Below are 25,025 nucleotides of genomic sequence, written 5' to 3'. Positions count from 1 at the left end.
AAGTTCCTTAAGTTTATTTATTTGTAATAATGAATGTAATAATCTGTAAATTGCAAAATTTATACTCTGCAATATTTGCTTAAAGCATGGAATAACAGGAAAGGAAATTTACAAAATCGCAAAACAAAGAAAAATTTTGCAACTCTCTTCGACATAAAAACATAAAAAAAGTATATTTTGAATTGGCGATCATTACGGTTAACTTTACTGACTTTATTCGGTTTGCTGATCATCAAACTATGCTCTTACGATATGTGAGAATACCTTTGTTGGTTCATCAAGAGTGCATAGAATTATTGCAGTGTATTTTGTTGCAAGTGTTTGCTTAAAAGTTCGTCGCATCGAGTGTAACTCAATTGAAAGCACGCTTTAGGGTATTAAAAGCTGTTAAAAGTTGTTGCTGTTGTTGCTGTTGTTGAAGTTGTTGTCTGATGTTGTCTATTTGCTGCTGTTGCTGTTGTGCTACCGTAAGCTGTTGCTGTTGCTGTTGTTATTTGGTGTTGTTGTTGCTGCCGTTCTCGTTTAACTTTTGCATGTTTCCTCTTTTGCAACTGTCAATGTTAAGCTGGAAACTTGAAAATTTTAAACACAGCCGCTGTTGTTGTTGTTGTTGCTGCTGTTGTCGATGCTATTGGCAGCGTAGCTGTTGCTCTTGCTGTCGTCGTTGTTTTGCTTTTTGTGTGTAATGATTTTAATGCCAAGCATAAACAATTATTTTCAATTGCAACACATTCTTTTGTTATTTTTACAAAGGCAATGGCCGCCTTTTGTTGTTGTCGCTTGCTTGTTGTTTGCTTTAGTTGCGATTGGAATTGTAAATTTGATGGCCTGTCGATTGCAGATGCAACAGCAACAGCAGCAGCAGCAGCAGATGTTCGCTTTGGTTGCTGGCGTGCAATTAGCGCAAAGGGAAGCGGCAAGAAGAGAGCAGCGATCAACGATAAGCGAGCGGCATTCAGGCCTAGTATTGATAAACTGTCAGTCATTCACTCGATCAATCAGTCAGTCAGTCAGAGTCATCAGCTGCAGTTCAAGTCGCGCACGCGTCGCCTGCCACAAGTTCGTTGCCTAAGTCTTTCGTTTCTTTTTTTTTGGTTTTTTTTTGTTTTTGGTTTTTGATTGAAAGTGCTTAGCGATCTTTGTTTCTTTTTCGGCTTCTGCCGCTCTGTTAATTATGCAACTGCATAAAATGGAAAAGTGCGACTCGATTCCGTTGAGTGCCACATGTGTGCCACACGCATCGCTCGTTCGTTCGCTTTTCTGCCCCATCATGCCGCACAGGAACTTGTGCCCATCAAATCAATATCAATGTGAATGCGAATGTGAATTGCGATTGCGATTTGCGAGTGCGAATTGTGATTGTGACTCTGACTGTGACTGTGAATTCAAGTGCGAATCATTTGCGCTCTTTTACCGCCCGCATCGCTGACACCTGACCAACAACAGTTCAATGGCTGCTTTATGCGCACTTCTAGCTGCAGTTTCACAGCTCTTCCATTGATTGAGTGTGTGTGCTTTTGTGTGTGGGGCATGCCAGAATACTAGTATGTTGCCTGCTGCACTCTCCAATTGCTGCGCATCCTTTCAATCTGTCAATATGTTTGTACAGCACTCGAGGCAGCTTAGTCAAAGAGACTTCAAATGACTTGACTACCAGCTACCCTGTCTTATTATATTTGTAACAAACAAATGAAGGCATCTTCGACCGTATAACATATCATATAACCTTATCAGTGTCAACAGCCGAGACAATACAGCCATCTCCAATAAAAAAAGTAATATATAATATATATAAAGAATATATATACTTTATAGGGTCGGAGATGTCTCGTTCTACCTGTTACATACATTTCCTGCCGGCACAAAGTTATAATACCCTTCTACCCTATGGGTAGCGGGTATAACAATATATGTGGTATCATAGATACCACAACATTTCGTTGTAATCGGATAAAAATTTTGCAAGTTATATAAGAAATACTTTTGTATAGAAAAAAAAAAGCTTAAGCTTTGACTGACAATTTGGTATATTTTGCACTATATGGTATATTTTGAATGAAGTTCAATATAATTAAACCAAATATAGTTTCACAGTCGAGCACACACGATTAAATTAACGAACAATAAATACAATTTATTAATTTATTTACGATATACAACTCTTTTCTATTATATTTTATAATAAATTTTATTTTAACAACTTGAATAATTTCATTAAATTGCTTTCAATATAGCTTTAAACAAATAATTAACACATAAGTAACACATAATTTTAGTTCAAAAAGTACTTAAAAATCTTAAATATATTATTGGTGAATGAAATTGAACTATAGTATAAACTTAAATTTCCCAAAAGTAGAACAAGAAAACTTAAATATATGATTAATATACATATAAATTCAATATTTACATAATAATATACAAATTTGTAAAGCTACGTTTGTTTCTTTAATAAGGTATAATTACAATATAATTATAATTTGTAATACAATTCACTTACCCGCTTGAATTTAAAGCAAATATTTACATAGTAATGAAACATTTAATAACAATAATACTTCCAATAGAAGTACAATTAATTACAGTAATTGAATTATTTGGCTAATTTATGCAAATAACAATTTTCTGCCATAAATGACCGCATTAATGAGCAATAAAATAATTGCATTTACGAACGTATGTATTCAATTCAAAACCTCCCACGTTCGATCTCACTCACTTAGTCTATAAATAAATAAAGTGCATCGGGCAGTAAAGGTCTGCAAACATTTGCTAATTTAGTATATGGTAATTGTGTCTCTTTTAGTTGTTTAGCTACGTTCGACTCGACATTGGGCGTATGTTGCAAAAAAAAAAAGACGAAGAAAAACAAAAAGACATTCTTCAAAGGCGACGACAAAGTGTTAATGTTCATTGTTTGCAATCGCTAATGACGATCATAATAATTGTAATGAACGATGATGATGATGATGATGATGATGACAACGATGATGATGAGCACGTTGATTACTCATGTCAATTATTATATAAGACAAGTTTCCGTCCATTCGATTGCCTGTCCGTCTTTCTGTCTGTCTGTCTGTCCGTCGGCATCTTCAGCGAAAGCCGAAAAAAACGGCGGCAGCAACAAAATGCAATTGATTTTGTTGTATAATTTCTACAGCTTTATCTGTCTGTCGGCAGCTGCATTCAATTTATTGAAGATGCGCGGTGCTTTATTGCTGCCAAGCTCACAAGCTGCCGAAGCTGCCGATGCTCCCAAGAGTCCAGAGCAAAGCCGCGGATGCCACGAAGTAGTTGTGAAGCCTCCAGCTAGAGTTAAGAGTCGAGTTGTTTAACGAGCTGCCAACGACAATGCGACACAGAGAGACACTAGCACACATACACACACACACACACACACACACACACACACACACATACACACATACACAGCGAAGTTTCTCATGGGTTTCGCAAACGAAAGACTTAAGACACGAACTTTTTGCTGTGTTTTCTTCATTTTTTTTTTTAAGTTTTGTTACCACGGCGGTAACGAAATAAATTTATAGGGCGCGCTCGTGTCATAAAATTTATCAACCATGATCTAAATTACAATGTGAGCTTGCAGTTTTCTTTTTCTTCTTTTTGCATTTTATAATAGCGAGTACTCGCATACATATTTATATTCATATTGTTTGGGATTTTTCGCTTGTTATTCATTGCAAAGGCTGCCAAGCTGACAAAGGACTGCTGTTGAATGAGCAAACAATAAATCTGTCTGTCTCACATGATGGGGCAATGAATTGCTTCAATCAGTTGTCACTTGAGCTGCTTCATCTCATCTGCTCAGCCGCTGTTGCTTCAACTTCGGCTTCGGCTACGGCTGTTGCTGCCTCATTATCATTATCAGTCTGCGTCTCATTTTCAGATGCTGCCTTTAAAAAATATTTATGTGGGCTGCGGGCTTCTGTGCATTTCAGTTTTACTTCTTTATTTTTAAAGGAAATTTGCATCTTATGATTTAGTCAGACTTCAGGGTCAAATCTTTAGACTTTGCTACCTCTTCAATAAATACTTCATCATTGTTTGTTCTTGGCTATGCAAAATCTTGAATTGCTCACAACTTATGCCACTTCAATCAGCTGTCCTTTAAGCCTCTGCAGCTGCTCAGCTGTTGAGTTTTTCGATTGACGCACATAATCTTTTCTCTGGCTTGTTCTCTTGGACAACTGTTGCGCTTGAATTGAGTGTTTGATTTAGCTTAATGAAAGCAATATAAATAAAATATTATATATTTTCGTGATGCATTCTTAAATAGTCGAATAAGTAATTAATTTATATAAAATGGTTCAAGCTTTTCATAATATCGAATATAATTAACATGAAATATATTTTTGTGATGCATTTTTAAACAGTCAAATGGTTAATTCATAAAAAAATGACTCAATCTATTTATTGTATTTATTTACATATTTAAAAAAAATATATATTTCCCAGTATTCGATCCTAGGATTTCTTTGCGTTAAATAAAAGATTAATTTCTGTTTACAAATAACAATACTATTTGAGGTATATATAAGTATTTTTACTAAATGTTGATAGCTTATATTGCACGCATTCGATTTTGAAATTAATTTGCTTTTTTAGAAAATATTGTTAAACTTGTAACTTAAATCTAGTTGCCTTGTTAGCTGCTTGAATAATTCTTAATAAACTTTGAGTCTTATTACTTAGAAAATTTTGAAATAATTCAACATTTAACACTTATGCTGCTTGAGTAATTTTAATGAAATTGTCTATGAAAAACTGTTGACTTTTTGTTGCTTGCGCTTTCGACAGGCGAACAACTTACTTATCAACTTACATCTGTGGCAGCTCGCTTCAAGACTTTCCTTTTTGGCGCATTACAATAAAATCAAAGGAAGAGATAAAGCGAGGGCGAGTGCGATGGAGGGGATAAGGAGAAGGGGGCTAGGGGCTGGGGGGCTGAAGCTGGGGGGAGGAACATGCAGAATCGATGTAAACCACGAAAAAAACTGTCAATTTGGAGTGGAAAAATGTGGTGGAAATGTGTGCGCGGAGGCACAGAGAGAGTTTCGTGTATTGTCAGCGAAAGTGAAATTGTCTTTTGTGACTGTCTATCTGTCTCTGTGTGTGTATGTGTGTGTGTTTGTGTGTGTGTGCCTCATGTGGCATGCAAATTGAAAAATACCCGTAAATGTTGACAATTTTGTCTAGTCTCCAAAATGAGCACTCTGACAACAGCAGCAACAAAAAGAGTGAAATAGAGGGAGGGGAAGAGGAGATGGGGGATGGGGGGGAGAGCTGTGCACGATTTGCTGCGGAGCAGGAAACATTTTGTGTGCGACTGTGCAACTGCAACTGTGCAACTGTGCAACAGCGGCGCAGCGTTAACCGGCCATGAAAGAGGAAATCAATGTTGCTGAGAAAAGCCGCACGACGTTTCGCCTCATTCCCCTCTCTCCACTTCTCACTCTTCTCTTCTTTCTTACAACTCTACGCGCAGGAACAACTACTAAGCAAGCAACTTTCGAGTACACCTGACTGCGAGTTAATAATATATGATATCCGATAAAAATATATGAAGAAATATTTAGAGCTCCAAATGCAGAAGCTGAAATTATGTTAAACTTTGACATTTTCCTCTACTAATTTTATGTATTTTATTTAAATTGTTGTACTATATTAATATACCATATGTAGTCTTTGGTATTTGAAGTATTTTTGGGGTTATATTAATTAGGTATATTTTAAAATTAATACCGCACTCTAATGCTTTTATTCACAATTTGTAGCGCGTAATTGTTTGCTATCGCTAAGTTCAATTGATCTCAGAAAGAAAAAGCGTGATAAAATCACGAATAAAATCTTGAATCAAGATTTGCAACTTAGGTTACTTTTAATCTAGATTTTGTTCTTCTTGCGTAGAATGGCAATGTTGGTCTGTCTGTTTTCCTTCTCTTTAAATACTCCATTTTCAAATCGAATAAAGTGCTATAATTATTCAACACTTTTGTTTTTAACAATCAACACAATTACTCTGGTTTGTTCTCCCCATCGATTGCCAAGATTTTATTATACCCTGCGAGCATGTTTTTTGACCGGGTATAAAAAGGAAAAGAAAAGTCGCACGCTTTTACTGCGAAGCGAAACCAATTTCACTTGCCGTCCAATCAATTGCGTTAGTTATGATTGCAACAACAACAGCAACAACAACTGCAACTTCAACTGACACAGCAACAAGAGCGGCAACATCTGCAGCCAACAACTGTGGCAACAGCAACAGCAACTGAGCTGAACTGAACTGAGCTGAGGAGACTCGAGACTAGAGACAACATAATCATGCCAATTGACAAAATGTGTCAACCCCAACAGCAGCAGCAGAAGCGAGAGGCGGTGGCAGGGGCATCAAGTTGCAAGTTGCAAGTTGCAACAACAAGTTTCCTGTTGGCCAAAAGCGCGTAAATTGCCCTCCTCCAATGTTGCAGCTGTTGCTGTTGCTGTTGCTGCTTAGCAATTTTTCACAATTTGCAATTATTGAAACGAAACGAAACGCGAATCGAATCGAATTGAATTTCTTCGATGACATCAGCGGCATGCAGCGAGAGACTTCCTGTCGAATTGCTAATGTGCCATGCCATTTGTATTTCCATTTGCATTTCGCATTTTGCATTTGCCACATTATGTGGCAGCAAGTTGTTGCCATGGGCAATTAGTTATTGCTGCTGTCGCTGTCGTTGCCACACATGTGGCTGCTGCTGTTGCTGTTGCTGTGGCTTTGGCTGCTGCGCTGATGTGCAATGCGTTGGGGATGCAACAACTTCGTCGCTTTGATTTGCACAACTTTCGTCGTGGGCTTTTGTCATACTCGTAGAATCTGTCGCTGAACCGGTTCGCCAAGCATTCATAACCTGCCAAAAAAAAAAGAAAAAAAAAAACATTGCTGGGAATTTGCTGCTCTTCAACTCATGTTTGCAGGTTGAAAATTCATAATTTTTATGGCAGAATATAGAATGGGAAAACATATTAGTTATGTCAATTTTATATTTAATGTTTAAATTGATATTTTCTTAAAATAAATGGAATGAAATATTATGTTGTGTTTACATGTTAAAATCCAAATCTTTTTTTTTAACAGTACATGAAGTAATATTTACTTTTGTTTATTTAATTTTGTATTTCAATGCTTAGATTAATTGCATTAAATTGTAATTTGATAAAATCAATATTTTATAAGTATATTGATATATTTTAATATTTTTTTGTGCTTGCAATTTGAAAATTCATAATATTTGTGGCAAAATATAGAATGGGAAAACATATTAGTTTTGTCAATTTTATATTTAATGTTTAAATTGATATTTTCTTAAAATAAATGGAATGAAATATTATGTTGTGTTTACAGTAAAAAGGTAAATCTTTTTTTTTACATGAAGTAATGTTTACTTTAGTTAATTAATTTTGGATTTCAATGCATTAAATTGATATTCTATAAAATTGATATTTTTAAAGTATATAGATATAGAATAATATTTTGTTCAACGTGCAGTTTGAAAACTCATAATATTAGATGCAGAATATAGAATAGAAAAACTAATTAGTTTTGTCAATGTGATTTTTAATGCTGAACTTGATATTTTAATACAAGAAATATTATGAAATTATTTTTAAGAAATTAACAATTTTGTGGTATATACAATTTAATGTTTTTTTTTTTTAGCAATCTTTAAAGTAATATTTTTTTGTTTCGATTCTGGATTTTAAGGCAATTAGAAACTTAATAGAATTGTTATTTGAATATAGCAAAAATATTGTTAGAGCTCTATTTAAGTTATTTAGGTATTAAGCGGCAAATATAATTAATTTATTTTGTATTTGGATGTATTTATAATATATTCTTATTTTTATGAAATTCACGGCATTATTCTTGTAAAATGAAAAGTCTTATTTCTTCTATAATATTAGCAACATCTTTGTGTAGAAACCTTACAAAAATATGTGTAAAATTTCGTAATATTAATAAAATATATAAAAAAACATTTTGTAAAATATTTTCAAATTTAAAGACTTTATTTTACCTAACTTAATTTTATGAAGCTATTATTCATGCCTTCTTGAAATATTGTTAAGAAAAGTTGACTCTTAATTCAGTTTTATTGCTCGGAAGCAACAGATGAGTTCAGGAAAGTTAAGGCCATAGCATAGCAAATAAAAGAAGGAAGGGCCGTCAGCCCAAAAAAATCTATCGGAAAAGCTTCGAGGCGAAGTGAAGCGAGGGGCATCAGTTGTCAGCGCATTGCATAAATTCACGAAATATAATAATTTCAGCGCATTGACGCAAGATGCAAGATGATGTTGCAAGCAGCCACCAGCACTCTCAACCAGCAGCAACAACATGCAACAGAAGCAGCAACTTATAGACAGCGAGTGTCATTGACTAATGTTGCATGAAGCGCATAAAGCAAGCAGCAAACCACAAGACAAAAAAAAAAAACGCCAAGAAAACTTAGAAAAAACCAAAGCTCAAAAGCCAAAAAAGCAAAACCAATCTAAAGGTAAACAAAACAATAGAACGAACTGCAAGTTGCAAGTTGCAGCGAGTTGCAACTGCAACTGCGGCTGCGGCTTATGCGGTTTCCGATGCCAGCCCAGCCCCAAAACTCGGCCCCCGAAACTTAGTCGAAGTCGAAGTTTTGGTCTCGGTCTCAGCCCCAGCCCAGCCCCAAAAAGGCGACCCAAGAGCCACTGACTCAACTGTTTCCCCTCCCCCTTCCCCTTCCCGTTGCCCACTCCCTTCCTGCCTTCTCTGTGCTGCACGGCGGCAACATTTTTTTGATGACTTTTTGTGTATAATTTAATGCGGCTTTGTGTGGCATGCCACCATATACAAAGTCGTCTGCTGCCATTGCCGAAATGTGAATAGGTTGACAGGGTCAGCATTTGAAGTCTGTCTGCGCCGAGTGTAGGGTGTCCCCCCTCCCCCCTCCCCACTTTTGCTTTGGTGTTTGCAGTTGACTGGCGGCATGTGGCAATTAATTTGAGCAGCTGCCACACGGCCTGACATTTGCGGCGAACGTGAAAGGGCGCAATTTTTACAATAGAAACATTTGTCGCAAGACACCTCAAGACCCCCCTTCGGTTGTCCCCCTTCCCCTCTCTCTCTCTTTAGCCTGCCGTCCACTGCTCCAATCAGCGTTTGCCGATCGATTCAACGCAGCCAATGTGGCAACAGTCAAGCAGTCAGGCAGTTAGTCGATGCGCCACGTCTCTTTTAAATGGGACAACTTGGAGAAGAGGGAACACAACGGTGGCATCAGAGGCTGGCGGGGGGAGTATGGGGAGCGGAGGAGCGGGGGAGGGAGTGCGACCACTTGCCACACCAAACAAAAAACAGCAACTGGCTGCAGCCGTGTCTTGTATTTTATTTTTTTTTTGTTTGTATTTTAAACATTTTTTTTTTTGCTGTTTCTCTCTTTTTAAATGTCAGGAAAAATATTGCTGCTGCTGCTGCTGCAAAGCAGAAAAATCTCAACATTCCAAAGCGGCAACATTTAATAGACAAAATGGGTTATTAGACAACATTGAGTGGGAGCAGCGGGAGGGGCAGCGGGAAGCGGGGGAAGATGCAACCACTCCTCGTTGCTGCGCTGAAGAAGCTGCTCAGTTAACTATTTTTTTTCGCCCCTTTGCTTCCTGCCACCGCCCCCAACAACAGCAGCAGCAGAGGCAACTCAGACGGAGACTTAGACTGAGATTGAGGCAGACGCAGACGCAGAGGCAAAAGGCAGCTCCAAGTATTTGTATTTGTCTCTGTAATTTGATTATTGCACAGCAACGGAAATTGACCTTTTAAATACCCTTCAAAATAAATAATCACAACAGTCGTATAGACGCGGCTTACAAGTATTTCAATTTATATTAACTTTATAAACAATTTCAGAAAAATTAATTCTCGATATTTCATTTAAGTTCAAGATGATAAATTATTATTATTTTTCTTTCAAGTTCACAATCTTTTACTATACAGTTCTTTATTATCTAATTTGAAATTTAAAATGTACTTTTTCTGACATTAGTTAAATCGAAAATATTAAATGATTATTGATCGATGTTTTTTGACTTTTGATTTTTGATTTTCTATGTACATTGTTTTTAGTTAGTCAACTTTTTTTCTGAAAGGGTTAAACGAAAAGTTAAAAGATTAAAATAAAGTATTCTCTATAATTATTACTTATTACATTACTTATTTGCAACATTACATAAATTATTCTGTATCACATCTTAATTTTATCTTTTTTTGTATATTTGTGTTTTTGTATATTATTTAATCAATTTATTTAATTAATTTAATTAGTAATTTAAAATTGATTCTCAGCTAAATATTAATTTCTAATAAATTTTATTTTGTTGATAATAAAGCTTAAAATCATTTCGTAATTATTCAATAATTATTTTTGTAATATAATTTGCATTATATAGATTATCTAGGGTATTGTTCAGTTGTGTCTTTGCTTAGTTATACTATCCTGTGACAATAAGTTCAAAGTGCAAACATAACTTGCGGCAGCGACTGCTGCAGATAACACAACGAATATTCGAGGATGATATAATTTATGATCTTTAATTTTAGTTCCTTTACAGTTATTCTGTAATCTTTTGACCTTTTTTATAATCAACAATTCTGTTACTACTTCATTGTAGTCCACTACTCTAGGGTATTTATAAGTCATGCCTTTGGTGTCACTTCTGTTTACATCTGTTTTCAAGGTTTGCTTGATTTTTTTATTAGTTTTTTTCTTGGATGGGAATCTGCAAAAAACTAAACAAAAGACTAGAGAAAATTTCATTTGCTGCGCTCAATGGCAGCACGATTATACTTAGACTTTAGCTGAGACTTCGACACAACTTGGGAATTCCACGCCTCAAATTGATCGGATTTGTTGTGTGGCATCTTCAGTCATGGGAAAGAAATTCGCAGACTTATGCAGCAAAAGCCTAAAAGAATCGTATTTATTGTTGCTATCGAAATAACCATCACAATTTTTAGAATAATCTTAGTATAGAAATGTAATCATTATATTTGATTATTCTTCATGATACAATTTTCTTATCCAGCCAAAGCGTTGAAGCTTCATTAGTTCATTGGATAAGAAAATTATATGAAGATGAATATAATTTAGATAAATATTAAAGATTAAATTGTTAAATTATCTTTATTCTAAAATTTGTGAAGTTAATTTAGATCATAATTACTGATTGAATTTCTATATTCACAAACAGAATAATTATAACTTCATTAGCTGCATTTGAGTTCAATATTATCATCTCTAATCCTCATACCCATTGGCATTCAAAGATTGACACAAATGTTGTACTTATGTTGTGGTTTTTCTTGTAAATCATAAAATGATAAAAAACAAGTCGAGCAATTGTTTTGACATTCGAAAGTTGTTGCTCAATGCAGTTACGAGATAGAGTTGGAGATAGAGATGACGATGTTGATCATGACTTCGATCGATCGATCGATCAATGGATCGATGGGGACCACATGGCGAATGCATAATAAATGTCCTATGATTGTCAAAGTGCTGTCAAATGTCACAGCGAAATGTCAGTTACATGGTCGCAAGACGATTGCGATTGCGATTGGGATTGCGCTTGCGCTTGCTTCTAACAGATCATTGATCGTTTATCGATGATCGATGAATGCTAGAAGCGAGCTAGACACTTGACTCCGATCGCAAGGGGGACTTTTAAGTCGACGTTGAGCTGATGGCGACCTTGACTTTCAGTGAAATGTCAAACGGTGAGAAGAGAGCGAGACAGCGAGTGGAAGAGAGAGAGTTGAATGGCATTAGACACTTGACGGGATGAAAACAAAAAGCTCATAAATAAATAGACAAAACAAAATGTGACAAGTGAAGTGAATTTCAATTCAATTGAATTCCATACAATTCAATTGAAGTGAAGTCAAGTCGCGTCGCGTCGAATCGAATCGAATCACTTGGACAAGCCGTACAAATTGTATATATTATACGGATTTATCCGGTTTATCCGGACAGGGACACCAAGCACAGCCAGACTTTTATGCCATATGGCATATAGTCTGTTAGTCGTTAAGCCTCATGCCACGTTGGGTTCAAGCCAACAACAATCGATGATCTCAAGGCTGAAGCTGACTTGATTCTAATGTTCCGAAATGCCGCAAAGAACCCACAAAATACCACGCAGAAACGTATCAATTTGAAAAATGAATAGCCAAGCCAGCACACGACAAGCAAACAAACAAATTACCAACAATTGCCATTAAAATATGTTTTCATTAACGTTTAATTGAGTCGAGAGCCCGAGAGACCAAAAGTCGTGCCTAGCGATGTGTGTGTTAGATCTCTTCAATTTCTTCAACTTGTTGCAAATATTTTAAGCTGAGTTATATATGAGAAAATTTGTAGATAATGAAATTTAATTTAAGCGTAATATAAATACTTTGCGACTATGAAAATTATTATTTTAAAACTAATAAATTCGATTTACATATTAGTAAATAATCATTTTATTTTTTTTTTTTTTTTAGTAATTTTGCATTTTTTTTAAAGCTAATAATATTTTAAAATTTTAAATATTTTATACATTTTGTTTCTAATTTTCAACTACATTTTCGTTTTAATTTTTCGTGTCACGAATTAGTTTTGTCTCTTTAACGATAGCTCTCATGAGTTCAATTTGTTAATATTCCATTTATTTTGTGTGTTATTTTTTTTTTGCTCATGCCATAAGCCAATGGCCAATGATTGTCAGCGTCGTCGAGTGTGATTGATTGATGTACGGATAACGTGGAGCAGGGCGGCTTGGGACCGACCGATACGACAATGGAGATCGCTGATCGACAATCGGGGCTCCAGTTCAGCCTCAGCCTCAGTCTCAGTTCAGTTGCGAGTGTAAGGCCCACTCACAAGTCGAGTAGCTGCCTACCCTATTGTTCACTATGGCGCACCCAAATTTGGCGATTCTAAGACGACGACGACGACCGACGATGGCGACGATGGCGACGACCACTTAAGCGCCCGCCCGCCAAAGTTGCGATCAATTTGAGGCGATAAGATTAGAGGGCGGCCAAGCGAATTGTGTATGGAGCCAATTGAACGCCCACAGCGTCTCCACACACACACACACACACACACACACACTCATACACACCAAACAACACACAACACAGAGAGCGTAAAGCAATCCCAAAAAAATGAAAACCTAAACTTTGCTACATAGAAGCATCGGGCATTTCTCAACATAGCTATGCATAGTGGTGCGAATGTGAGATTAGATTGAATCAACTGCTAAATGTATAGTAAATGTTAAAGAAACACGCTACTAATCTTATATAAACTTTAAGTCTTTGATGAAAAATTAAAAAAAAAAATAACCAACACATTTTTTGCCATTTAACATTTTAATTATATTATATTATATTATATTATATTATATTATATTATATTATATTATATTATATTATATTATATTATATTATATTATATTATATTATATTATATTATATTATATTATATTATATTATATTATATTATATTATATTATATTATATTATATTTGAAATTCACCCGACAAATTGGTTGCGATCAGATTAAAATTGTAAAAGTCTTAGTAGGTTTGGCTGAAAATTTGATATATTTTGCACTCTATGGTGTATTTTCAATATAGTACTATATCAATATACCAAATATACCTTTTTGCATATTTTTAAGATGTTACAGTATATTAATTCGGTTTATTTTTAATTAACAATATACCAATATACTGATTTTTAGTATTTATGGTATATTAACTCGGTATATTTTAAGATTAACACCGCACAGTTCTGCTTTTATTCACAATGGATAGTGGGTACCATACAATCAAGCACATTCGACTGTAGGTTTCAACTGCTGAAACTAGATTAGTCTATATAATCTATAATGTTACTTGAAATATCAATCTTCACTTTATCAGTCTTTACTAAGAAAAATTCGCTTTGACTTTGTGATTTTAAGTATAGAGACAAACATTAATTATTGAGTGCAAAAGGGTCACTTGCATCTATAGTAAAGATTATTAAATAAATAAATATTGTCGCAGAACTTTATTTTATTTGAATATTAACGTTTATTTGATTAGCATTCAAAAATAAGCACACACTGAAAATTAGTATGTACACAATTAGTAGTGAGAAAATGAATGAAGAAGCATGATCACATTTTGAGTTTAAATAAATAAAATTAATAAAACTATAATTCTGTCACAAATATACTTATAATCGATCTAAACTTTTTGTAGTCTTTTCTAAGAAGAATTTTCTTTGATGCTCCACAATTTATTAAATTTTTATAAATTTTAAAATTACGTATTTCACAAATTCGCACTTCGTTAAAATAATTAATTTATTTATTTATCCTTTTTTTTTATTTAATTTTAAATTATTCTTTTTCCAATTTTACATTTTCTAAAAGTAACTTTTTCTATATTATTATTTATGGCATTTTCAAATATCCTTTGGAACTTTTATCATCCTTAATGTTACTTCTAACTACTTAAAATTTGCAAATGAATATAGATCAACTGTTGCTTGAAAATTGTATTAAAATATTGCTATAATTATTCCTATTACTATTGAGCCACATATTTCGTCTTTTAAAATTTCCTTCGACTTTTTTTTATCACCCTTGCCCCACTGTGTCGTACTGAATATTGGTTTAGCATAAGTACTTCTTTGTAAGCTAAGGCAACAAATGCTTTTGTCTGCCCGGGTATACAAATACGATTGCTCTGGGATGTCGAGGCACAATGTGCTCAATGTGTACAATGTATCGCACATACAAATAAGGAAGCAATTTGCTTTGGCTCTGGGCTCGTTGCTGGGACAGCGGGGGGCTGGGGCAGGGCGTTGAGTAGGAAACGAAACCTAAACCAAAAGCTGTGGACAAATTATGCGCAGCGACGACAGCGACGAAACATTGACAACGACTGCGACGCCAACGCAACAATAAACGAAAGACTTAGGCAACGAACTCGATGCTAAGAATTTTTTAAGCGTTCGTTGCATTCATTTATTATAATAACAGCACTCATGCTGCCACATGCCACATGCCACAGCCACACAAGCGTAGTCGTGGCCATAAACCAACGCATGTTGTCACAAATCGTTGTTGCTGTTATTGTTGTTGTCGTTGTCATTGTTGTTGCTCCTTTTGGCGGGTCGCATGTCAAGGACAAGAGTTAGACGGCGGCTGATGGGCTGGCAAAAGGTGGCCATAGACAAAGGTGATGCCAAAGACAATGGCTGCATTAATTTGCATAACAACAGTCAAGACAGGCGAACAACCTAACGGTCAAAATGCTTAAGCAAATGGAAAACAATTGCAAATCGCTGAGATTGAATTTGTTTCTGTTTTTGTTTTACGGTTTCAGTTACCGTTGCAGTTGCCGTTACAAGAGGCAGCAAGAGGTGCGGCTCGCTGGGTCAGTCAGTCATTCAGTCATTCAAGCAGTCAGGCAGTCAAAAAGTCAGTCAGTCAGTCAGTGAGTCGACTCGAGTTGAGTGGAGTGGAGTTGTGGCTGCCTCTGCAGCAGCTGCTCTTCATATTTATGTATCAACTGCAACTCAATTGTTGTGGGTCGCGCTTATCGCGATCGTGCGCCAACGCTCAATGACTTGCAACAGTGAGGCAAGAGAAGAATGTGTTGAAGTTCATTTCAAAGAAAAGAAAGAAAAATAACTATAATGATTGAATCCAATAAGAATTCATTAAATAAGCAAACTAAAATATATAAGAGGTAGATAACAAGGAAATTAAGTTAATAAAATAAAGTAAATTAATAAACTACTTAAGTGTTTTATTTATTTTTTTTATTTTGCTTAGATTTAATGTATCTTATTTTATTTAATCATTTTATTTCCTTTATTGAACTTACTAATGTTTTTTATTATGATACTTTTCTTCCTATTTTTTTTATCTTATATATATTAATCATTATATTTATTTTATTGAATTAATTCATATTTCTTGTATTATTTTAACTATTTTATTTTATTTGTTAATTAAGTATGCTTAAGTAAATATAAAATATTTAATTTAAGGAATATACATATTTTAGAGGAAGGGAATTACAACATTCCCATTGCCTAGATTGTAAATTCTGGGTTTAGAAAACATGAACAAAATTCTTCAATTTGAGAGCATTCGGATCTATAAAAAAGGTTTCATATCTGAAAACGCTGACTGAAGAATGTAATATTATTTTAAGAAATTTTCCAACTGCGATTCTAGTTTTCAGTCTTTCTGTATTCAAGATCGAAACGTTTTCAATCTCAAGATAAGCAATTGTCTTTTCAATCAAGATTTATTTCTTTCTTTTCTTTATGAATTTCGAATTTCAATATTTTCGTATAGAAAAATGGGGTTCGTAGGGAAAAATAGAAATTCGCGAATATATTGTCAATGTTATTAAACATAATTTGTGCAGTGCAAATGTTAGTGATAATGCACTGATGGCATTGGTTATCAGCATTGATATTATTTTCAACAATTAAATAACCATTAAAAGCAAACTTAGCATATTTGTGAAATCATTTTTTATTACATATACAATATTTATAGTGCATTAAATGAAATCAAAATTAATCAGAGTTGTTCCACTGTCCTTCGCTTCTATTAGAGACGAACAATGTTTTGCGTAAATATTTGCAATTTTTATCGATGCGCCATTGTTTAGTTGAATTAAACAATGTTGTTGTTGTTGTTGTTGTTGTTGCCACACAGAACCGAATAAGAAGAAGCTTGTAGAAGTTGCAGTCGCCAGTCTGCGACTTCGACTAACCTCTCAGGGCTCAGCTTGGCAAACATTTAATGTTTAGATGAGCTTACATAATAAATGGTCGCATCGCATCGCATCGGATCGCATCGCTTTGGATCGCATCGTAAGGCAAGACAAAGCCTAATGAACTTCCGTTTTGCCAATGATTTTCTGTGTCAATTGCCAATTAAACTTTTGCGACTGAGAAGCTGCCAAAAAAAAAATGGATAAAGAAAAAGAAAAACAATGCAGAGACAGCCCGTCCCCGTTTGGCAATTAAGAGTTACGTGAGCTCCGCAGCAGAAGACATTGGATAGATAAATGCGAAGACTAGACGTATTTCGTATTTGTTATTCGCAGACAAAAGCCTTTATTACAGAATACATAATTGGGGCACTCGCGTTGGAAAAAATCACAGATTATGGGGCAATCAGCTTCAGCTTCAGCTTCAGCGAGTGAAGTCTCCATTAACCGCACACAAAGTGAACTATCAAATCTTGTTCATCTCTTCATCTCTCTCTCTTTTTGAAGTGATTAGCTATTTTATGTGTCTTACCTTGCTTGATTTTGATAGATTACACAGCTAGTTAGGCAGTTGATTGCAAAAAAAATAATAATATATTTTATAACATATTCAATATTTAAATAATTTCAATGTTAAATTGGAGAGCGTAATGAAAGACATGAGTTTTGGTTATTTGTTATGGAGATAGTTGAGGTAAGTTTAATAGATAAATAAAAACTAACATACTAAAATAATTGACTTGTAATAATAATAATAAATACTTAAATTATAAAATAGTAAAATATCTAATAACAAAATAAAAGAAAAATAATTAAATAAAAAAAATAGACTAATAAAGAAATGAAGTTAGAAAATATTGAAATAAGAAAATAGTAAAGTAATAAATTATTGAAATGATGAAATAAAAAAAAAAATTAAATAACAAACAATGAAAAAAAAAAAATTGTGAGATATCCATTGTCAATAAAAGCAAAATATATCAAATTAATATACCGCATATATACTATATATACAAATATACCAAATTATATGTTTGGTACATTGATATACACAGTACTACATTCAAAATATGCCATAAATAATAACATGTACAATTTTTATCTGAAATTATCTAAAATCATAAAAATCATGACTTAATAGAATAGTAAAATAAAAAGTAATAAAATGAAAAAATAATGAAATGCAAATAATAAAATATTAAAATAATGAAAAATTAAAAATTATATAATGATGTAATGGAATAATAAAAAAATGTATAATAATAATAATATGATGAAATAAAGTCATATTTTATGAAAGAAGTTAAAAAGAATAAAGTAAAGTCATAAGCAATTTGTCTCCATATCCAGTTGTGATCTTTGAAATAGCAGTGCTGACGACCTACGCGGTTAACTAAAATATATTATACTATCATAAGTGCAAATCCAATACGAAATATATTTAGAACAGCGTGATGTATTAACTTTAAAATAAATATACAACAAAACCCTTATATATGTAGTTGTGTGTTTGTCGTACTTCTATTTTAAAGTTCACAGCTGTATGTCTTATGCTCTTATTGTTTGTTTTCTTAACCAATCAACAGCCTTAAATCATTGTCAACTGCATTAAAATTAATAAATAAATTTTTTAAATTATTCGGAATTATTATTGTTTATTAATACAACTCTTTAAAACAAATTGTACAACTCTGTTGTATCTTAATAAATAACTTAAGCGCCACTAAATAAGTTGTTATGAAATTCATATGTCAGGGTGAATGAGGAGACTTTATTGATTACAATATGTTACTTTAACTAGTATTGCTGTCAATCTTTAATTTATGAAAATAAAAAAATGCATAAGCTCTTTCCACTTAAAATGGTTCTATTAACAAAGAATTTGCCACACCGGGGTCATCTTCATGTCAAGGGGAATAAAGTATAAGATAGAGTATAAGGTATAATGTGCTAAGCATCGTAAATAGTCAGCTTAGTTGTGGCTTGCATCAGCTGCACTTGAACGATCAGGTGATCAAATGTTCAAGTGGCCAAGTGATTAACCGCAGAGACAACAAAACAATCAAAAGAACAACAAGAAGTCACTTCATAATCAATTCATTTGTGTGCAAATCACATTTCAATCAACCGAAGAACGAAAATGGAATTGAAATTGGAATTGAATTTGTATTTGTATTTGTATTTGAAACTGAAATGCAAGATTTGCATATAAAGAGTACACAAATACAAAGTATTACGTGATTGAATGATGGCCAAAAGCATTAACTCGGGCAACTCAATTAGACGAACGCCTACGCGAAATGTTGAGCATGGGATTCGCTTTGATTGGAATTGGAATTGTTAATGGAATTGTTCAGATGGGTTCAGATGTTGGTTGTTGGATGGTTGATTTTGGTTTTTGATTTTGATTTTGATGCGTTGCCAGCGTCCAAAATCAAGTTCTTCTCAATTACATAGACGACTTTTTGGGGTCTCTCAAGTGCAGCACTTGACACACGCGAGATTAACTGGCTCGAGTTGTTGTTGTTGTTTCTGTTGTTTCTGTTGTTGTTGTTGCTGCCACAGTGGCAATCTGCCCTGCTGCTGCTGCTGTTGCCAGTCGCATGTTGCAGCCAAACAGTGATTGTTGTTTTAATTAACGAGCTCGCTTTTGATCGCTTTGAAAAATCAATTGGTTCGTTTCGTTGCTTCGCTCTGGTCTGCTCCACTTGAGCTTGGATTTCATCTGAGTTCGTAGATCAGTAAATAGTTTTCGTATCTTGTGGCTTTTAGAAGAGAGACATTGAATCGCATTGCTGCATTGCTCTCCAATTGCGCTCCAATCAAAATCAAACAACATGTAATACACTTTGCAATATTTGCTTTATGACTGCCGTTTGTGTTTTGCCTTCTTTATTAGCACAAATGAGCTCGCATTTAGCTTTGCGTCTTTACGTCTTTACGTCTCACGTCTCGCCAAGTAGTTAACTTATTACATTCTCATAAAAATATGTATCAAGTAGCGAACAAGGTTAGCCCCGAGTCTAGTATGTGTGTGCGCATACTTATTCGACTCAATGTAAACACTGATCGACAGATATGCGTATGTGACGCACTTTGAATACAACAACAGACCAAATCAAAATCAAAATCAAAACGCTTCAAATGATGTTTACATCGCTGAAATATGTGGTGTCGGTACTTCAGGCGTCTAAACACAAATTGAGCACTTTATTCTAGCCTCAATTTCATAAAATTTATCAATGAAAATGTGCTATTTACAATAGTTAGTTACTTTAAAATTGCTTACGATTTTCAAAGCAACACAACTCACATTTGTTAAGTTTTATGAATCAACTTTATCAATAATAATGTATATCTTTAAAAATTAGTTATTTTTACATTCTTTACAATTATCAATAACGCAAGTTAAAGCAACTTTTATTGAAAAATATTATAACTATATACTGTCCTACTACTTTTTTGTATTCACTACTCAATGTGACTTTTATCAATAATATATTTTTTGACAATAGTTATTATTTTTTTGCAGTTATCGATAGCTCAAATTATCCATCACTCATATTTTTTGAACTTGGTTTCATTAATTAATATATCTTTGTTTTTGCTGTCAGTGACATTTGCTTGCTATCGAAAATAAATTAATTCATTTCGTTTGTTATTTTCACAATAATGTTGCGCTATACCATATATAAAAGATATATAAAAATATTTATAAGAAATATATAAAATATATATCAAAAATGTTTGGAATTTAAGTAGAAGCATTAGCTTAATAAATACAAAGTTTCCATGGGTTCCATGAGGTTAAACTGTTTATTAATTTAGCATATCAAAAGCGCATTTGGAAAGTTCAGATTGGTAAAGGAGCAAGAAGTTTTGGCTCAAACCGGTTTGGCTTGCATCCTCCGACTTCTTCTCAATAGAATTGAATTGATTTAAATGTGCAACAGCAGCAACTAGGCGAATCGCATGCACTTGGCCTTCTGGGTGTAGGTGACAGCGCCGTACTCCTCGACGATCTGATCGATGGCAATCTTGTTGAGATTCTCGAGGTAGAGTCGCGTCTTGCGCGACTGAATGATGTAGCTGATGACGTCGTGCATGTTGCTGAAGAAGAGGAAACCGGCGGTGCCGCAGCTGAGGTCCAGATAACGGAAGCGATTCACATCGCAGGTGCAGCCATCGTATAGGAAATAGATGAAGTCATTGTTATTGTGGAAGCGAAAGACCACATAGTTGCCCCACGGTGCCATCACAAAGACGCGCTCCGCACAGCGAAATCCGGCACGCAGCAGTTTACAGATGCTATCGTAGCATCCATTCTCAGACCCAACCACCGCCATCGTTTCCGGTATGCGCAACAGTGCCGGGTAATGATTCGGCTGAGCTCGCACCACATCGTGAGGTCCCGTTGTCTCCGGGCACGGATCCAGCGGCTGGATCAGCTTCGGTGGCTCCGGGCATGGAGGGCACTCTTGTTGTGCCATCACGGGGGCAACAATCGTTGCCTTCTTCTTGCCCTTTTTGCTCTTCCTTCCGCCTTTCTTGCCCATCTTCCTGCTGTTCTTCGCTTAGTCCAACGAAAATAATCGGATAATTTAAGCTACCTAATTTAAGCCGCACTTTCTTTGCATTACGTTCAGCGCCTAATTCTATATAAAGTTTTATATTTTTGCTATAACTATTTCCGCCACTTTTGCACTCACTTGGTTTAGAGGTTTAAATGCAACACTTTCAATTACATTCGCCAAAAAAAACCGAAAAACAACCGAAAAACCATGCAAAATGTTGGGAATAGCCGAAAAACTGCAAACCGAAATTGAGAAAATTTTAATTTTGTTCGTTTCCAATTTTTTTCCGAGAAATTTTTATTTTTTGTGTGCACAGCTGTACAACCAGTTCTGAACTGAATAATTTTTGCTCCGTTTCATAACAGGTCACCTCGTATTCCTCAAATCAAAGGCTACTTTGATCCATCGAAATGCAGTAATCTCAGAGATTATCAAGAGAAGAGAATTGTTTGACATCGATATTGATAAGCATCGAATATCCTCTAGCTTATTAACAAGTGCAAATCATTTTGAAACTGCTGAAAATGAAACAAAATATAAAAAACAAGTAAGAAAGTTACAGTCGAGTGTGCTCGACTGTGAGATACCCGCTACCCATTTTTAATAAAGGCAAAATATGGCGGTATTATTTTGAAAAATATACCGAAAATACCAAAATGGCTAAAATTTGAAACAAACTTGATCTGCGTGCAAACATAACAAATGCTGTCGAAAAAAAAATTATAGCTCTCTCTCTTATAGTCTCTGAGATCCAGTGTTTCATACGGACGGACGGAGAGACGGACATGGCTAGATCGTCTTGGCTGTTGACGCTGATCAAGAATATATATACTTTATAGTGTCGGAGATGCCTCCTTCTACTCCTCCTTTTTCCTTATAATACCCTTCTATCCTATGGGTACCGGGTATAAAAAGTGCAATAAGGAAAACTGCACAAAAAAATAAACCAAAGCGCAAAATATATGAAAAATTGCTAGAGGTAAGAATGCTGCAATTGAAACAAAGAATTTGTAAATCAATATTATTCTTACTATATTATTATTATTATTTTTTATTGAAATAAGGAATATGATTCCAGAGCGGTTTAGCGCACCAAGTTAATATCAATAAAAGAGTTTCAAATTATATGAAAACAAGTAAAAAACAACAGTCAAGTGTGCTCCAAAAATGTTTTACAGTACTACATTCAAAATATACTATCGGATGTAAAATATAACAAATATTCAGTCAAAGTAATTATGTAGGCGTTTCTAACCATACAAATAATAATAATAGAGAAATAAGGAATTTGCGAACAGAAATTTAACTATCAAACTTCGAGTAAGTATAATGTGATGTTTTCCTCAACACTCCGTGTGTCCAGCGATATCTATTTGCATATTCACATCAGTTTGATGGATGATCAAGAAGCGAGTATTTGGCGAATTCGGCATGTTTCAATTTGATTAAATCGCTGCCATTGTTGGTTGGTCATGTTCTTCTTGTGACTGACTAATCAAAGACTAAGACTGGCCAAACATCGCAAGCACGTAATTAATTTTGTTAACCAAACGGTTTTGAGTGAGCAGCAGCTGCTCTGACAGCGCATCTGAGCTGCAATTTAGCAAGCTGTCAGACGCTGATAACTGCAGATGTAAATGAAGCAATTGAGCCAAGCTACAGACTGACTGACCGGCAAATGGCCAAACATGAAACGCCAATTAATTAAGCTGTATGTGTGTGAGTGCTAAGCACTTGACAGCGGGGGGCGTAAGATGTGTGTTGTGTGCTGAGGATGAGGTGCTGGGGCCATAACTCAACCTCAGATAGATTCTTGGGCAATCAAACGTGAAGCACGATTGCAAAAGGATCCACAGAGAGTGACATCGAACACTCGCCTCGACACTGTGGCAACAACAAACAAACAAATAAAAATCCGAAAAGCGACCGAAAATAAAAAGTGAATGTCTGCCACAGCAATTAAAAGTTGTGGCGCCTCAGACCCTTGCCACAGAGTGCCAAAAAACAACAACAACAACAGCGACAACAACAAGAACGAGCAAAAACCCCGCAAACTGCAAAATAATTAAAGCTCACAAAGCTTGAGAAACAACAAGCAGTAGAAGTAGAAGAAGTCGTAAAAGCAAACACAATTGTCAATCCACAAAACTTTGACGAAGTGTGAATACTCTACTAATATAATGTTGGGGAAACATATTACTATTTTCCATTGGACCTCAAATGTATTATTTATTTAAAAACTTATGAAATAGTTATTGTATTAATAGCAATGGCTTGGACCCTTACAAGTAGTAAGCTCATCTATTGCCAAAGTATTACCAACTTATGACATATTATAACTTTGCTATGTTCCAGTTTTTACCACGTTTATCTAAAATGAATTTAATTTATAATAAGATCGAATAGTCAATCAAAAATATTGCCTTTACATCATTACTTAAAGTTTGCATACACATCCATCTCTATTAATTTGAAGATTTGCTTAAGAAAAATACAATATACACACAGAGATGTAAAATAGGTAAAAATGTGTTACACGCCTTAAATTCATTTTTTCAATAATCTTTGAAAATTTCTATAATATAAAAGGAACAAATATTCAAATAACAAGTTGTTTATATAAATTGAATTATTTTTTATTGAAAAAAGACAAAGTATTCACTTTTACACGCTTGCACTTCTTCAAGTTTTAACATTTTTTTTAATATTTGGACCAAAGATCCTTATCTTTATTATCACTGAAATATTGCCAATCATTTGATAGTTGATTTATGTATATCCTATATACTTTACTTATTTGATGAACATTAAATATATAATTAATATGTGTATATTTTAATTTGTTTTACATATTTTCTTCTCATACAATTTTTTGGTAATTCTTTCATATTTTATACAACACAAAACTTTACTTTTGCCAACTCTTATACTGCAGTCGATGCAAAGCAAATAAAGAACTTGTTGCCCACTTGTACAATATGAAATATTGAACAATAATTCCGCATAAAAAAAAAGTTATTTATTCAATTACCGCAGGCAAATTACACACAACGCGTACAGTGGGGCTGAACCCGAAGAGTATTCATTAAACAATTTTTCGACAAATTCAAAATGCTTTGCAATGTCCAAGCAAATCTCTCGCTGGAATTCGAATTTCGAACCGGCTTCTTTGCATCCCATTCAATACACACACGTATATTTAGCACACACTATTTCCAGTTTTATTATGTTAGATGCTGCTGCTTTTATGGCCAGCGTATTTCGAGCACTAATTTGCGGGGTTAACAGAGAGTGGGTGGCTAGGAAATACCCTGTAAATAGCATATGCGAAAAAAGCTTAAATATACGAAGTGTAAGATTTAATAAGTGTAAGATTTAAATTGAATTACAGTGAAAAACAATGAGAGGAAAAGGAAGAAATATGGCCTCACATATTTGAACAAACTAGTAAATACCCTGTTATTATTATATAAGATAAAATATGTTTGAATATTGTAAATTTATGGTATGTAATTGGAACTAGATTTCAAAGAAAAGGAAAGGAAATCGGAAAGGGAATTTAATATATTTGTAGTAAAATAT

At 34.4% G+C, this 25,025-nt stretch overlaps 2 protein-coding genes across 2 annotated transcripts in view; one reads left to right on the top strand and one right to left on the bottom strand.

Moving 5' to 3' along the window:
• LOC133848365 (uncharacterized) overlaps positions 1-25,025 on the top strand; it is a 183,485-nt gene that overhangs the window by 53,204 nt on the left and 105,256 nt on the right. The gene's annotated exons all lie outside the window — the stretch shown is intronic.
• On the bottom strand, positions 20,663-21,780 carry LOC133848568 (uncharacterized). The gene is made up of 2 exons (XM_062284192.1): positions 21,579-21,780; positions 20,663-21,518 (listed from the first exon to the last, which is right to left on the bottom strand). Exon 2 carries the CDS (start codon positions 21,423-21,425, stop codon positions 20,829-20,831), a length of 597 nt encoding a protein of 198 aa, XP_062140176.1. The 5' UTR covers positions 21,426-21,518; positions 21,579-21,780; the 3' UTR covers positions 20,663-20,828.

This window comes from Drosophila sulfurigaster, chromosome X, assembly GCF_023558435.1.
Source record: "Drosophila sulfurigaster albostrigata strain 15112-1811.04 chromosome X, ASM2355843v2, whole genome shotgun sequence".
NCBI classification, from domain to species: domain Eukaryota; kingdom Metazoa; phylum Arthropoda; class Insecta; order Diptera; family Drosophilidae; genus Drosophila; species Drosophila sulfurigaster.
Note: the sequence above shows the minus strand (reverse complement) of the source record. Positions and strands in the feature narration are given on the sequence as shown.